This window comes from Diachasmimorpha longicaudata, chromosome 10 (assembly GCF_034640455.1).
Source record: "Diachasmimorpha longicaudata isolate KC_UGA_2023 chromosome 10, iyDiaLong2, whole genome shotgun sequence".
NCBI classification, from domain to species: domain Eukaryota; kingdom Metazoa; phylum Arthropoda; class Insecta; order Hymenoptera; family Braconidae; genus Diachasmimorpha; species Diachasmimorpha longicaudata.
In genome coordinates this window covers 3,281,107-3,296,263 of record NC_087234.1, presented here as the reverse complement: position 1 = coordinate 3,296,263, position 15,157 = coordinate 3,281,107, and the positions used below count along the sequence as shown (strand labels likewise).

Genomic DNA, 15,157 nt, shown 5'->3' with positions numbered 1-15,157 from the left:
CAATCTCCTATGTCGTCCCCCTCTACCATTGATTGTGCAGTTCAGAAACGCCGCCAAACGAGAGAAAATAATAAATTTTAGTTGAATATAAAACGCGAACCACTTCCCGGATATGATAAGGCTGTCAGAGTGACTCTTCAGTTGAAGTAAATCTCTCAAACACTCCCTTACCGTCTAAAAGTGCCAAAAACCCTCGAAAACCAGTCGTAAGTAAAGAAAACTTCATTACAAAACTGCATAAGTCTTCCCAGATTCCTAAAAATGAGTGAGATGCCTGTGTCGTGGGACAGAGTAGATGTTACTGAGGATCTACCTCTGGACCTCAGCATGCAGCCAAATACCACAGCAACAGTTCCTCAAGAACTCCATGAATCTCCCACGTTAATTCCAGAAACAATTCCCTCGGCCATTCCCACTCGTATTTTGTTCCTCGAGTGCTTTCTGACAAAAGCACTCCAAAAGATACTATTTGGAGCCCCAGTCGAATACGTCTACAGTCCAATTGAATACGCCTTCTCCGTGCACTCGAACTATGTCCATAAATTCTGTAAAGATGCAAAAAAAATCCTCTTCTTGGGAATGAATCCGGGCCCCTGGGGCATGTCCCAGACTGGGGTGCCCTTTGGTGAGGTGAATACAGTGGTTAATTGGCTGGAACTCAGTGGCAATGTTGAGACTCCTCCTAGGGAACAGCCTGACCGAAAAGTCCAAGGATTATTGTGCAAACGAAGTGAAGTAAGTGGTAGACGTTTCTGGGAGTTGTTCAAGAGGCTCTCTCGCACTCCGGATGTTTTTTTTCGTCACTCATTCCTCAGGAATTACTGCCCAGTTGCACTAATGGACGCCGGAGGAAGGAATATCACTCCTGCTGAGCTGAAGGCAACCTGTTTTGGAATTATTCATGCTGGATGAAGGGGAATTTTTTCATTGATTTTCTTTGGATTTTTGCAGGGACCTGAGTACTCCAGGGTCATTCAGCTCTGCGACACTGTTCTGGGGGACGTGCTCAAAATTCTAAAAGTCGAGATCGTGGTGGGAGTTGGGAGATTTGCGGAAAAGAGGGCCAGACACGTCGTTAAAGCTCAAAAGTTGTCAACACAAGTGAGAATTTGAAATTCTTTGCTTTTTTTCTTAAGATTTTAGAGAAAATACTGGGGAAAGTGAATTTTCTGAGAAGATTCTTACAGGAGATCGCATGGTAAAACATTTGAATTTCTCGTTTCTTATGAATTTTCAAAGTGGAAATTAGAATTCGGTGAGAAATCCTTGAAAAACCTTAAAGAAATTAACAATAAACTACAATCCATAATAGAATAAAAACAATCAGCCATCAATGGCTTCTAGCATCTCTCCCTATTTCCCTAGGTCGTTTGGATACCCCATCCCAGTCCACGTGCCGCAGGCTACCAGGACTGGAGTATATGTGCCCAGAAGCATCTGCACGACCTAGACCTCTTGAAATTCTTCAGCAATGAAGCAAACCTCCCTCCAGCAATCGTCATCCCTTCAAATTCCGAGCGACGATACCCTCAAGTGGATGGATGTGGCCCTTTCCAAGGCTGAAGAATCCTTTAGAGCTGGAGAGGTGCCCGTGGGATGTCTCTTCGTCTACGAGGGGGAAATCATAGCCACTGGGAACAACAGAGTCAACGAAACACGAAATGCCACACGTCACGCTGAGATCAATTGCATCGACGATGTTCTGGACTTCTGCAAGATCAGGGGTCTTGACTACAAGGAAGTTTTCAGTCAACTCGATGTCATTGTCACGGTGGAGCCCTGCATCATGTGTGCTGCTGCTCTTCAGGAACTCAAGATACGAAGCATTGTCTATGGATGCAATAACGATCGGTTTGGAGGGTGTGGAAGTGTCTTCGAAGTATCAAGCCTTTACGAGGATGGGGTCAGGGTGACTGCAGGAGTCAAAGCAAAGGAAGCCATGAGATTGCTCAAAGAATTCTACAAGGGTACTAATCCCAATGTTCCTGTCGAGAAGATGGCAAAGGGGAGGAAGAGGAAGGGGAGAAAGGCCACTAAAAAGGACGATGTGCAATGATTTTTTTTATATTTAATTTTATTTTAAATATAGTTTGAATCATAGAAAAATTGATTGGCCACAATAAGGATACTTTTTTGTTTCATAAATACTATTATTATTATCATTATTATTATTATTATTATTATTATTATTATTATTATTTTGATAAACATTTGTACATTATTTTTTTGTTGAATTTAGTTGTACCAAAAGTCTATTTCGGAAATCAAACTCTGAATGATTTTCATATTTATGCACGTATTTATATATTAATGATTTTAGTAAACAATCGAATGAACGAATTAATCAGTGAAAAGTAATTCCTACTCATTAAATAATATTAAATTCAATCTATTGGTGGTATCTCATAAAATTATTGAGAACATGAGCAGGAAATATAAAAGAAAGGGAAAAGTACGATATGCAATTATTGTTTACATTAAGTTTATTTAAAATATACTTTGAATCATGAAAAACTTAATGTATTAGAGGAGGGAACAACTGTGAGATTTTTGTATTTGATAAATATTTATAAATTATTGATTTTGCTGTATTTAGTTGCACCAAGAGCTGTCCATTTCACACTTCCCTTGGTACCAGCGAACTAGGAGTTGATTCTTGAGGGTGTAGTCTTTCAAGACCATGTCTTTTGTCTGAAAAAATTGAACAGTGGAAGCTTTATAGGAGATAATGGAATATCTGTAGGTCTTCAACATTTAATTGAAGAGAAAAATCATTCAGATGCAGAAACGATGAATTAAAATGATATTCCTTGATTTCTAAAAGGAACTTACTATTGGCGGTGGAAATATTCGTTTGAAATCCATTTTATTCTGGTGTTCCGTGTAACATTGAGCGAATATTGATCTCATTTCCTCAGTGAAACACTGTTTGCAGAGTTGACACTCAACTCGGAAGCAATCTGTGCAAGTGGTGCACATCTCTGGGAGGACAACCAAATTTTTATCCGCCACTTCAAAACTCCGTTCGTTCCACGTGCTAAATAAATTTGAACACAATTGAGTTCTATCATCAATAAATATGAAATTTCGTAATATCATTTCGTATGTCTATGCTATCTACTCCACGTATATACTCCGTATACCGAAGATCTAATTGAAAATCACTTATTGAACATCATCTGCAACCACGCTCATGAATAAAAATTCTATTCACCTGGGTTTCCGGAAAGGAGTGTCCACCCTCTGGCCCACTCCCACGAGAGCAAAAAGATTGAACAGCACTTGTTCGTAAAGCAGTCTATTGGGTGGAAAATGTGCTGATGACAAATTGGGGGACATATTGGCCTCCATCAAGAACACATTCATCTCTTCATCAATTATGAAATCGAATCGAACGAACTCGAAGAAATTTCTTCTCGCAGGGTAATTCTTGACGAAATTCGCAATATCCTTCTCCTTCTTGATGAGAATATCTCTGATGGCTTCATCGATATTATTCCACATGATGTTGGGGTCCTTCCCAGTGGTCCTCACGTACGCGTCGAATGTGTCTTTCATGGAGAAACCCAGGTCCTCGTAATATTTCTTCAGTGAGGGCACCTGGTCAAACATCGTCCGGAAAACAGCTTTAATTATTAAGCAGAATTAATTATTTGATGTTTTTCATTTTCATTTCGGAGTAAATTATAAACAACTAATTTATAATCATTATTAGATATCAATCAATTAGTAATTATTAATTATAATTATATTATGAACTGTTTAATGTCAATCAATAATGCTAAAATATTATTTTCATTATTCTTTCCCCATATTTCACTACGATTCAATTATTAACAACTAAAGGAATACTTTTCGAAGTGAAACATGATTAAAAGATCGTTTTTAAATAATATTTATGTTAATCACTGCACCTGCCAGATAGGAAGATAATCGTCATCGACGACATATTTCTTGGTGTCCTTAGGATCAAAGGGCAAGTACCTATGGGGACAGAACCGAAAGAGGACATCTCCCTTGTAAGTATAGATCCTCAGAGGATCCACCGACGTGATGACAGTATAAACCCCCATGTCGAATTTGAAACCATCCACGAGGTACGGTTTCTCCACGAATTCCTGGATGAACGTCTCTCCTTTATCAAAATCAAAGTCCTCGAATTTTTTTACCTGAATCCCTCGATGGGCATTGGATTTCTGCACGAACATCTTCTTTGGGTTTTTGAGCATGAAGTTCCGGAGATTCTGTCGGTCCTCCGGGACTCGAAACGCTGCCGGGAGGTACTTACTCTCAGTCATTGATAGATCAACTTTATTCGTGAAGAAGCCACATGCTGGCAGGTGGTTCACCCTCTGGTGGGGCTTCGCGTTCTTCAACTCGGGGTAGACCTGGAAGAGGAGATGATAAATGACAGTAATTGTTCACATGACCTTTTCTAACTCGACATATCATTGGAGATAAGTGATGCACAATATCTGCAGTTGAATTACCAGAAAACAGTTGGATAACATTTTTCATTGATACATTATTTTGTAAAAAAACTAATGGGAAATCCTAGCAAATTGATTTAAAAATTCTCGTGAATTTTATAAATCCATTTCTCTGTACTTTTATTGCTAATGAAGAAAATAAACTCGAAAAACTTGGAATTTAGCCGTAGAAAGTTATTTGTAACGAATGTGGAACTCACTAGCAGAAGAACAAACGACTGGTTCTCCAGAGAAGTAAAGTGACCGTCAAGATTTTTTTCATATTTTTATGACACGAAATTCCGTTACGTTTTTTCTCACCAAAAATAATCAGCAATTGGCCTTCGCTCCATGACGTGCTAATTTACGTGTAAAATGTCGGTAAATTGACTGCTCAGCTTTGTCCGTTACGTGCCTACCTGGAAGGGGTAATCGTGAGCCCAGAGCAGATCCCAGTCAGATTCATTTGTTCCTCGACGATAGCCCAGCTTCTCCAGAACATTTATCACGTGCTTCAGGTGTCCACCGTCTCCCTTATGCATGTACAACCAGTACAGGGGCTTGGACTCGTTGATCGCGAGGGAAATCTGCGTCTGGATTAGGATGTCGTAGTAATGAAGCACCACCACTGCTATCATCGACAGCAGAACTGGCAGGAACATCACATTGTAGATCGCCTTTGTCATCGTTTTCAATTTCGATTCGTCGACTTCGGGAATCGAGTCCTCGACGTCATCCTCGGTTTTCTAAAATTTAAAAAATATTTGGAAAGCGGCTTCCCGGAATTTGGGGAAAGACTTTTACAAAGAATAGATCGTTTTCATTTTGAAAATCCAAGAAAAATATTTTTTTCATCGATTGAACTATTAATATTATAATATCGCTCTTCTTGTTATTTATCCGGAAATGAAAGAGAAGTTCTATCATATTATTTAAATAAATGATTGAAATTGAAATTTAATTTTGATTTAATTAATGGGTTTTCTCAAAAATAGGAGAAAGCAGTTATCCCATTTCTTTTTAACTTTGCAAATAATTTGCTGATTTTTGAATTTCAAAATTTCTTTTAAGAGTACAAAATCATCCATTTTTCTTGAGAAAATGAAGATAAATTTTGTACCAATTTTTTCCACCTAATAATGAATATAAAAAATGCGAAAATTCCGGAAGTCAATGGGAAGTACTAGAGAACAGTTAAGAACCGTTAAATGTTTCTTTCATCTAATTCCGAGGCGCGAGAAATGTGGAGAAAAAAGAGAAAATGTAGAAAGTTTCCTTTACCTTTTCGCTGGACATCTTTAACACTTTGTTAATAACACAAATGGCAATATCAATGTTTATTGTTCACTGCATTATTCCGGACGCAAGGACGAGGGCAACCTTGATACTTTGCGCCTTATCGGTGACTTATACCTGTCTGAAAAATTTACCGTTGCCTGACGATGCTATCCCTACTCCAAATATACTCCACGTGTGTTACCGAACCGGTTCTTATTCTGTTGTGTCGAGAAAATCGACGGATGACTTGCCAAAGTGGGATAATATGCCGCAATAATTTTCGGATGAAATTATTGAACTCCAAGAATTTTCGATTTATGAAGCACTAGTCGACGGACTCCGTTATTCGGATTTTATTCCGTGGTTTATGGCGAGGAGATGAAGTTTCAACGATAAACGATGGTGATGTTTATTGATTAATTTTTTTAATGAATAAAAAATTAAGAAATCGAATTTTAAAAATCAACATTTTTATCTTGAAACCAATGAATTACAGAATTTGTCAACACAAAAATTTCTTTACAAAATTAGTTAGTCCAGTATTTTTCCCATCAATTTATTAATTAATTAGCGTAGAGTTATGAAGTCTGATGATTTTTATTTCTCATAATTGCAATTTGATCTCATCAGTGAAATTGTTATGATCATCAACGAAAGGAAACACACAATTTAATCATCAAATTGTTTATCATTTAATGAAGAAAATTTTCTGTGAGCTTTGAAGCAAAACGTTACAATGATTTTTTGAATCCTCAAGTATATTTTCAAAAATCCCGCTAGTAACTCGTGACGTCACCGACTGGTGGCGCCCTCTACTTCCTCTACTCATCCGTCCCTCCTGTACACTCTTTTCGTATTCAGCGAGCGTGAAAACGACATGGGTTTCCAGAATATTTGGTACTCTCACCCCAGAAAATACGGCCAAGGATCCAGATCCTGGTGAGCTTAGTTATTTAATTAATTAAGAATCGACATATCTAATCGTTTCAGTTTAATCTGTCCTCTGATAAATCAACACGGCGTTGGTCGCCAGTCACCAACGTCATGACCGCGTGTGTCCTACTCAAAAGCTCAATTTATCCATCTTCGCACTTGAACTTACAGCAAAAATTAATTTATTTCGATGAAGAATCGAGTGTAATGATGGATTAATGATAAATGAGCGAATTAAATATTCTTATAATTCAATATTCAATTCTGAATTCTCAAGGGACGACATAACCTCAAAATGGCAGATCATTCATAGTGGTGCTGACAAAAAATAAACTATGGAACAAATCATCTGTGATTTTTTTTAATTCTAGTGACTAGTGGTAGATTTTTCAAAAAGAAAAAATTCATTTCATTGTTATTTGGGACAGTCTAGACTGAGCAGACTTAATGAATTGGTTTTTGAGTCATGAAACCTTCAGGAAAAATGGAAAATAATCTTAGTTTTCAACTGTGTCACCTCCAAACATACGATATCTCCCTCTTTATTACTCAATTAATTACTGCAATTAATTTATTTCAGCGAAAAACCTCAAAATGAGACAGAAACATTCAATAATGAAAAATCATGGGTTATACACAAAATCAAGTTGAATTAAATTTTTTATGTCTAGTTTATCTCTGTTATGAAAGTCTAATGAAAAATTACAAATCTCATTTTTGTCTAGTTGATGTAAATCTCTAAAATCAGAATATAATTTAAATTTACTGTCTTTTGGATTTTTCAGCCGTGCCTGTGCTAACAAACACGGGCTCATCCGCAAATATGGTCTAAACATCTGCCGTCAGTGCTTCAGGGAATATGCAGCTGACATTGGGTTCAAGAAGGTAATGCATTTAAAATGTTGAATAATTCAGTAGTTGAGTGGCTAAGAAATGAGACATTCTTTAATGGGTAGTTGTACATTATAAAGAGGTTGAGGAAAATGTCACAAGTCCTTTTTGTGGGAAATTTTATGAGTTGCAGAGACAGTCTTCATATTTCTTCTTTTATCTAGATATTTTCCAATTTTATGATTCCCTAACAAAATACGAAAGCTCATATTTCACCATAAATTCACCACTATCATCAATTTCCGAGTATTTATCTCCACCATCGCTGGTAATTTTCAATTTCATGTAGATAAAAAAAATCATCACACCACCACCTGAGCCTTCTGAATCCCACGCAATACACAAACATCTGAAAAATCAATAACCTCTCGCATTCCCCTGAAAATTGTAAAAATTCCACGAAAATAAAACATCACTCATTTTTTTTTGTTCTTTTTTCCAGTTGGACTAAATAAATATTTTCAACACAATAAAAAATATTTAAATGCTGCCTGGTTCGCGCTATAGACAGATTCGTACAAGAAATTTCATAACGAATTCAACAGTGAATTGTAAACAACAATAATCAAACTTTTGTAAAGAACATGTCTAATCTGTGTATGGCAAGACATCAGTAAAAAAAAACAAAAAACCACGAAATGAGTATTTTATTTATGAAGAAAATCAGCATGAGAAAGGTAATCAGAGCGAGAACGATAAATAAAAATTAATTGGCATGAAAAAATCCCTGATTTTCTGGTATCACCGCCTTCTCACTTCCTCCTCCTGCTCCCTAGTTTTCCATCTTTATTCAACTCTTGCGTCGTCTGAAGTATGTGATAAGCACCAGGAAGCCTGACCTGCTCACTATCACCTTGTTTTTTAAAAGATTTTTTTGTATTATCTAATAACAAAAACGTATCCTCACTTTTTTCTTTGATTTTTCCTATCCCCTTCTTCGCCCCCCCCCCCCTCTCCCACCCCCCAGTGCTGTCCCTATTTGTCAATCAATGCACTTGGCGATTGGACTATACTCTTGTCTATGTGCAGCTGTAACCGCGAAAGTTGTTCCCAGTCGTGGTTCGAGGTCAAGAGAGTGGGACTCATTGAATTAGGTGGAATAAAAAATCCTAAATTGTTACATTGGGGTAGAAAACTTTCTCATTACCTCGGCCATCAAAGTTGAGCGAGGAAAGACATGAAAAGTGAGGAATAATAATGATTCGAAAAATCATAATTTTTTTATAACTGGAGAAATTGAACGATGATGATGATGAATGATAATTAGTTGTCCTGTTTATGAGTAAACATTTGGGGCTGAAATTTCCCGGACTATTGGATCCAGCAATGAAATTCTCATCAATAAACCAATGAATTTCCCTCCCTCAATTCTATAAAATCGCCATCTCCCCTCCCAAGCCTACCTCATTCCCTCCTCTCCCTCCCTCTAATTAATAAATCCGTCTCCATTCCCTCAAATTGCCTAATGAAAAAAAATGTCATCAACCAAAACCATTCATCAACGATTACCAGAACCGCGAAAACACTCTATAAATATCCCATCCTCCCCTGTAAAATCAACAAAAAAAAAAAAATGGGGGAATCGTCATGACTTTCGATGCGGTCACTATTGCCTACATATATGTATCAGCCATTGCCATGTACACGAGCAGTTGGATACGTGCCACTGCACATGGTTACCCCCTCTTCTCGGCATTAAACTTGCTTTGGTATCTCATACACCAAAAAAAGATAAATGCCGTATAAAACAGAGATGAGAATTATTATTTCACTTTATTGAGGGGAATTCGAGTTTTAGGTGCAATCCATGTAAAGATGTCTTCTTGCTTTGTTGACGAGAACAAGAAAAGATCTACAGTTGGAGCAGGAGTTTGAGGTGAATGAGAGAGCGCAGTTTTTGAGGTGACCAAGGGGGGTAGGAGAATAAAGTGAAGGGGGAGTGAAGTAACGGTTGGCGAGGGGTGAAAAGGAGAGGGGAGGGAGAAAGAAAAGATTAGGATGGCTTTGGAGGGGAAGGTAGTAAAGCGACAAGCGACTGTGTTTGTACGGTTGGCCGAATTGCACAGGCCTCTGAGCTTCCTCGAATGGTTTTCAGGCCTTCTTGCTGCGTTCTAAATCAGAGACTGTCTAAATTTTCCAGATGTATTTTACCTCATTCCAACGTTTTTCGTCTCGAAATAATTTGACACAAAAGCCAAGTGGATTGAAAAAATTTCGGAAATTTTTATCACCAAAGGATAGCCGATGCTGAGTATGTCCTTTTCAATGTGACCACTCTGTCCAGCGATAAATGAAGACAACAAAGGGTAATAAAATGGCACAGGGTGGTTTATTAACTGAAGGACAGGGGAGATACGAGGGCCATTGCCAAGAGCTCCAGGAGAATCTGTCAAATGTCCCTGTTGGGAAAAGAAAGTCGTTACTCGGGGGGATTTCGGAATATCCTGGGGAATTGGTGGACAGGAAAGCATGGATTTTGTGCGTTCGTTGAAAAATTAGTGCGATTACACTGAGAAAAAAAATTATTTTCTCAAATATATTTACTTGTCATCAGTAAATCAGTAAATTAATCTACAGAATGGAGGTAATACCGTAAAACATCGACTCACAGCTCAGGGAAGATTTTATTTTGCCTCTGGGATTTTTCACGACGATCAGTCCAGACAAATTATGTATACTTTGTTCCTAATGAATAATTTGTGTCTCCTCATTTTAGTTGACTGGCTCTGAAAGACATTAATGAATACGTAATTAATAAGGGCGGAAAGATGAAGAATTATAATGCAAAATTATTGCTATATTTACATTTGCATATCCTCTCGAGTCCAAGTGATCATTTGTGATTGCAAATTAGTCGAAAAAAATCTACATTTTGTTCTGAATTCCCTTTTCGCTATCGCGCGATTCAGTATGACTCGATTGGATATTGGATGTGGGATGATCGATCAGTTTAAATCGATCTCTTGTTGAATTTTTAAAACACATTTGAAAAATAAACGATGATAACGAAATTTTTATCATAAATTGGCTAGTTTCTCTCTTTTTCTTAAAAAAAAAAATTGTCAAAGTTTCGTTATATTTCTTAGTTTCCCGGATATTCGCAACAGAATTATTGAATACTGGAATTCGCTCATTGAGCATTTGAGCATTTTAAGCAACAATAATAAATAAACAATTAAACAGTGACTATAACTCGCTTCCATATGTAGCTTGCAAAAAAAAAATCAATCACGTTCATTTCTCGGAGTATGTATTGAAAAGAGTGATTGGGAGGTATATGAAAACCCGAGGAAATTGGATTATAACACTCCGTGAATTGGAGGCGGCTTTTTTTATTCGTCATGATTGAGATAATTGCTTTGTAGCGGAAAAAGATTTAATCAGATTAACGAGAGATTTTAATCGGTTCGAGGGGTGTAATTGGGGTTGATTTATTCCTTGGTTCTGATTTATCGAGGGGTAAATGTGGGCTTATTTTTACAGTGAATTTTATGAGAGGAAAAGATCGGTTGATATTCCATCGTAAAACTCCTCGTTTTTGAGATAATAACCCTTTCAAATGACAAGAAAATTATTCCCAGAGCATTATAAAGTTTATATTCTGCAAAACAGCGACTGATTGTACGGATTTCGAAGACTTTTATGCCCTAAGATAATTAACGAGCGATATTAATCGGTTTTGGAGTTCCATTAAATGAGAAAGAAACGTTTTGCTATAAAAGTCGAAGGAAAATATGATATAAACTTCTCCAGTAATCCAATTATTTCCATTTTATCACTACAAATTAATTATCCCATCAACTAAAAAATAATAAATCCACAACTAACCGAAATGACAACTGATTATAGATATAAGTTAAAACCAAAAAAAAACCCAAACACAAGGAAAAATATTTTTTAAAAAACATTTTTCGAAATTTTCTCCCAAAGAGCTGCTCATGTTCCAAAACAATATCTCACCTCTATAAAAATTATAAATTCACGATTAATTAACATCGATCGTCCCCATTATCTGAGCTTCCCCCCCCCCCCTTCCCCCGGTTTTCGATCAGCTGAATTCGCAATATACCTTCAACCTAGCGTGTAACATCGTATAGACCGAAAACAAACGTGTACATGGTGGCAATGTAAGAGTGAAAAATCCCCCTTCATGAAGTAACGTACACGCAAGCGCTGTGTAAACCTGTACTTGTAACCGAGAAGAGGTGTTTTTCAACTTCCACATGCACTAACACAATCTTCCTCCACCTCACCCCCCCCCCCCTACCATCCCCCCTATCCATATGTTAAAAGCATATGCAGTACGATGGAGTTGAGGCAGAATAGATGAATATTAACTCTTGAAAATCTTGCCATCTCTCTCTCAATCGTTGTAATGCAACGTGTGCGACACCGTATTTATAGTTTTGCTGGGAGGTGGGCAATAATACCGACTCACACCGAGACAGGTTGCTTCACATTTTCATTTCACACATGTGTGAACATGAGTGTAAATCACAGTAGCTCGATAAGACTTGTGAGAAGGAATTGTAACGAATTTTGTTTTTTTTTTTTGACAAATTAGTGTGACCGACTTCCTTTTTAGGGTGACAATATTTCAAGTCTATTTCTTCGTTTACGAGAATGGGTTCAGTCAGTTTTTTTCGCATGTGCGTTGCATATGATTGATCTTCTTGATGAGCTCGATAGTGATAATTTCATGTCCATGCTGATTTTTTGAAGTGGACTTGTGAGATATTGGACTCGGTAAAAAAAAACACTATCTCATGGCCACCTCGTAACGTTCCGATTGACAGTCAATCGTCAACAGGCTGTAGAAATAAAGTAAATCGATGGAACAATTTCCCTGTAAATGAACTTTTCAAAGTATTAAACGTCATTAGTAGATCGTTTTTTTGATATTATTCGAAGGGCTTAGATCTACCAGGTGCATTGACAGTGGCGGTAATTTTATGTTAAATTAATCTGAGTATTTACATTGATTAGAATCACTAGCAGTGAAAACTTTTCAACTACTCGCACCATTCGTTAATAGTTAAGAAACTTCGTTAACAACAAGTGAACAAGTGAAATTCTTGCGTGAATTTTCCGAACGTTATCAGACACAGTTGAAGCTCAGGTTCCTCTTTATAACGGTAATTTCGCGTGTACAATTTTTTTATTCATCTTTCTTTGCTTCATGTTCATGAATTTTAATTCGTGAAGTGGAAGTATGGGATATAAGAATCAATAAAAAAACACCAATATCTCAGGGCCAAATTGTGACGGTCCGATTGATATTTAATGGCCAATAGACTTTGAAAACCAGTAACTCAGAACTAAAGTCATTGAACGATATCGGTGCTGTTAACGAGGCTTTTCAACTAAATAACTAGTGCGTACTTAGATATTTAGCTACGCAAATTGTTTGGGACACCGTATATAACATGGGCCTGACTAACGATCCTAATCATTTCCTATGGAGGATTTTTTTCATTACCTTTTGTTGCTCAATGTCTACAATATGGACTTCGTGAAGTGAAACCAGTGATTATAAGGCTCATTAAAAACCGTATTACCTCAAGGTCAAATGCTGGCATTTCGATTAATACCCCGTCTTCATCAGGCCCTATGATTACTTCACCTTCCCTAGACTCGGACTAATCAGGTATTAATACCACCGCACTGAGAATTATATCACTGTAGGAGCATAAGGGCGTAGGTGGTGTGTCCAGGCCTTCTCCTCAGTCCCAAGACTCCGGGGTCTGCCCTCTACCTGACCTCAGGTAATCGAAAAAAAAATCTACTCGAAGAGAGGAAAAAGCAGTCCCAACTGTGCAATTTATTGATAATTCAACATACAGGACAGTTATTTCCACAAAATTACAGAGAAATACCACGAGAAATTGGAAAAATTGTATCAAAGTTATATTTACCGCACTCCTCTCTTAGAGATTAAATTCTCTCCTTTCATTATCATTACCCCCTCCCCCCCCCTCCCGTCCACTCTACACTTTCCGCTCCCCTCTACGAGTATCCAACGACTCTCTCCCTAGAACACGTGAGCCACAAGCGAGATCCGCAGGTTAAAACGATCGTGGAAGAGGCTAAAGCCCCACGCGAGCCTAAAAAATTATTCTGAAAACTCCGTACAACCATAATAATAATTATTCCGTCAACAACCTGGTACTCACCATCGCATTCCGCTACCAAATTTGTTTTTTAAAAATCCTATTGTCCCTGAGGCTTACCTCATAATTGTCCTTGTATCCCTTCCACCTGAGGATGAAAAACAAAAAAAGGTCGGAGTTTTGAAAGGAAAAAATAATGAGTACGTGGTGACCCCCGAAAACGTGAAAAACAGGACAGTCCGAAGTATTATTTATATTCAAAGGCTCTATTGACTGTTTACATTGTTGTACAAATTATATGGAGAGTATTCAGTGGTCAGTAGTAATGGAGAACATTTGTGAGAGAATGAAAATTTTGAAGGGAAAAAATGTCTTAGTGGAGGTGAATGATAAGAGGCAGTGGCGAGGAGGTGGTTTCAATAGTGAAACAAGAAGTTAAGATTGGACAATAAAATATTGTAGATCTATGGCCCATTTTTAGCAGTTTTTTTCATTCTGGAATTTAATCTCTTCAACGTCGAAATATTCATTTTTCCACAGGACCTGTGTTATGGTGGGAATTTCATTTTAATATTGTTAATAATATGTGATTCTTCACACTGAAAGCACAAAGTCATTATTGTATGATAAGATCTTGGAGATTTAGGGCCCATTTTAACGGACAACGTATTAATGCAGCTTACTAAGATGGCGTGAATAGCTGAGTGCAGTGAAGACAAAGCATATGTATCTGTTCATAGATGCTAATTTCGATGAGAGTAAACAATTAAACCAGCAATTAAATTCTCTAAAATTTAATATTCTCTCTAACCTCTAAATATCCATTTTGCCATGAGACTTTTATTTTGGAAATTCTGCCAAACCATAAACCCAATCAAAATATCTTTATTGATGACAACTTTGGTCTGGAATTGGTTTATTCATTTCCACCTACAAAAGTTATTACCAAGTTATTCGATTATTATGATTAAAGTAATTAGTTACCTGGGCTTTGGCTCGTTTCCTTATTGAGTCCTCATTGGTTGTAGTTCACAACCTTGAAGTTAATTTCCGAATTTCAGTGATAAAGAAAATTCACAAATCTGTAAATTTGTTGGGCTCTCTTGACTCCTCGATGAGAATGTGGGGGAGGGGGCTGTTGTGTTATGGCACGTACCATCGTTTGTGTTTTGTTTGTCATCTGCCCAGATTACGTGTGCCCGAGGAAGAGGTGAGATGATGGTAAAACTGAGACAGAGTGAGGGAACAAGTGAGAAGTACAAAAATGAAGAGAAAAAAATTCGTATGGTAGAAGTGGAAGTGGGGGTCATTGTGAGGGGGGTCGGGAGAAAAAAGACTTTCCACCCCACCTTGTCGAGTCCTCCTCCCCTCTCGCTAACGAAAACCCCCACCACTGAAGCAGTCAGCCCCCGCCGAGTTGCTATCGTCCAAAGCGAGAGAATCACAGTTTGAGAATCAAACATGGCTGTTCAGTCG

At 37.6% G+C, this 15,157-nt stretch overlaps 3 protein-coding genes and 1 long non-coding RNA gene across 10 annotated transcripts; 2 read left to right on the top strand and 2 right to left on the bottom strand.

The window, feature by feature from the left end:
• Window positions 1-64: 64 nt before the first annotated feature.
• LOC135166988 (tRNA-specific adenosine deaminase 2-like) lies at window positions 65-2,579 on the top strand. Of its 4 annotated transcripts, none has more exons than XM_064129789.1 (4): window positions 69-206; window positions 291-879; window positions 952-1,101; window positions 1,366-1,710. In XM_064129789.1, exons 2-4 carry the CDS (start codon window positions 328-330, stop codon window positions 1,561-1,563), a joined length of 900 nt encoding a protein of 299 aa, XP_063985859.1. In that variant the 5' UTR covers window positions 69-206; window positions 291-327; the 3' UTR covers window positions 1,564-1,710. The 4 variants fall into 4 exon arrangements, with proteins under 4 accessions (XP_063985861.1, XP_063985859.1, XP_063985858.1 ...); XM_064129790.1 differs by having other exon boundaries at window positions 81-206; window positions 392-879; XM_064129791.1 differs by lacking the exon at window positions 291-879 and having other exon boundaries at window positions 65-206; window positions 1,366-2,579.
• Window positions 2,160-5,910, bottom strand: LOC135166973 (probable tubulin polyglutamylase ttll-15). The gene is made up of 6 exons (XM_064129762.1): window positions 5,751-5,910; window positions 4,889-5,215; window positions 3,915-4,388; window positions 3,215-3,600; window positions 2,833-3,037; window positions 2,160-2,691 (listed from the first exon to the last, which is right to left on the bottom strand). Exons 1-6 carry the CDS (start codon window positions 5,763-5,765, stop codon window positions 2,593-2,595), a joined length of 1,506 nt encoding a protein of 501 aa, XP_063985832.1. The 5' UTR covers window positions 5,766-5,910; the 3' UTR covers window positions 2,160-2,592.
• A 620-nt stretch (window positions 5,911-6,530) lies between these two features.
• Window positions 6,531-8,295, top strand: Rps29 (Ribosomal protein S29). Its single transcript, XM_064129799.1, has 3 exons — window positions 6,531-6,686; window positions 7,466-7,565; window positions 8,014-8,295. Exons 1-3 carry the CDS (start codon window positions 6,625-6,627, stop codon window positions 8,020-8,022), a joined length of 171 nt encoding a protein of 56 aa, XP_063985869.1. The 5' UTR covers window positions 6,531-6,624; the 3' UTR covers window positions 8,023-8,295.
• A 248-nt stretch (window positions 8,296-8,543) lies between these two features.
• LOC135166996 (uncharacterized) lies at window positions 8,544-15,157 on the bottom strand. 4 transcript variants are annotated; one of them, XR_010299779.1, is made up of 5 exons: window positions 14,666-14,938; window positions 14,493-14,611; window positions 13,745-13,829; window positions 10,181-10,297; window positions 8,544-9,970 (listed from the first exon to the last, which is right to left on the bottom strand). It is a non-coding gene; the product is annotated as an uncharacterized LOC135166996 (long non-coding RNA). The 4 variants fall into 4 exon arrangements; XR_010299778.1 differs by lacking the exons at window positions 8,544-9,970; window positions 10,181-10,297 and adding an exon at window positions 13,552-13,675 and having other exon boundaries at window positions 14,666-14,929; XR_010299777.1 differs by lacking the exons at window positions 8,544-9,970; window positions 10,181-10,297 and adding an exon at window positions 15,031-15,157 and having other exon boundaries at window positions 13,558-13,829; window positions 14,666-14,908.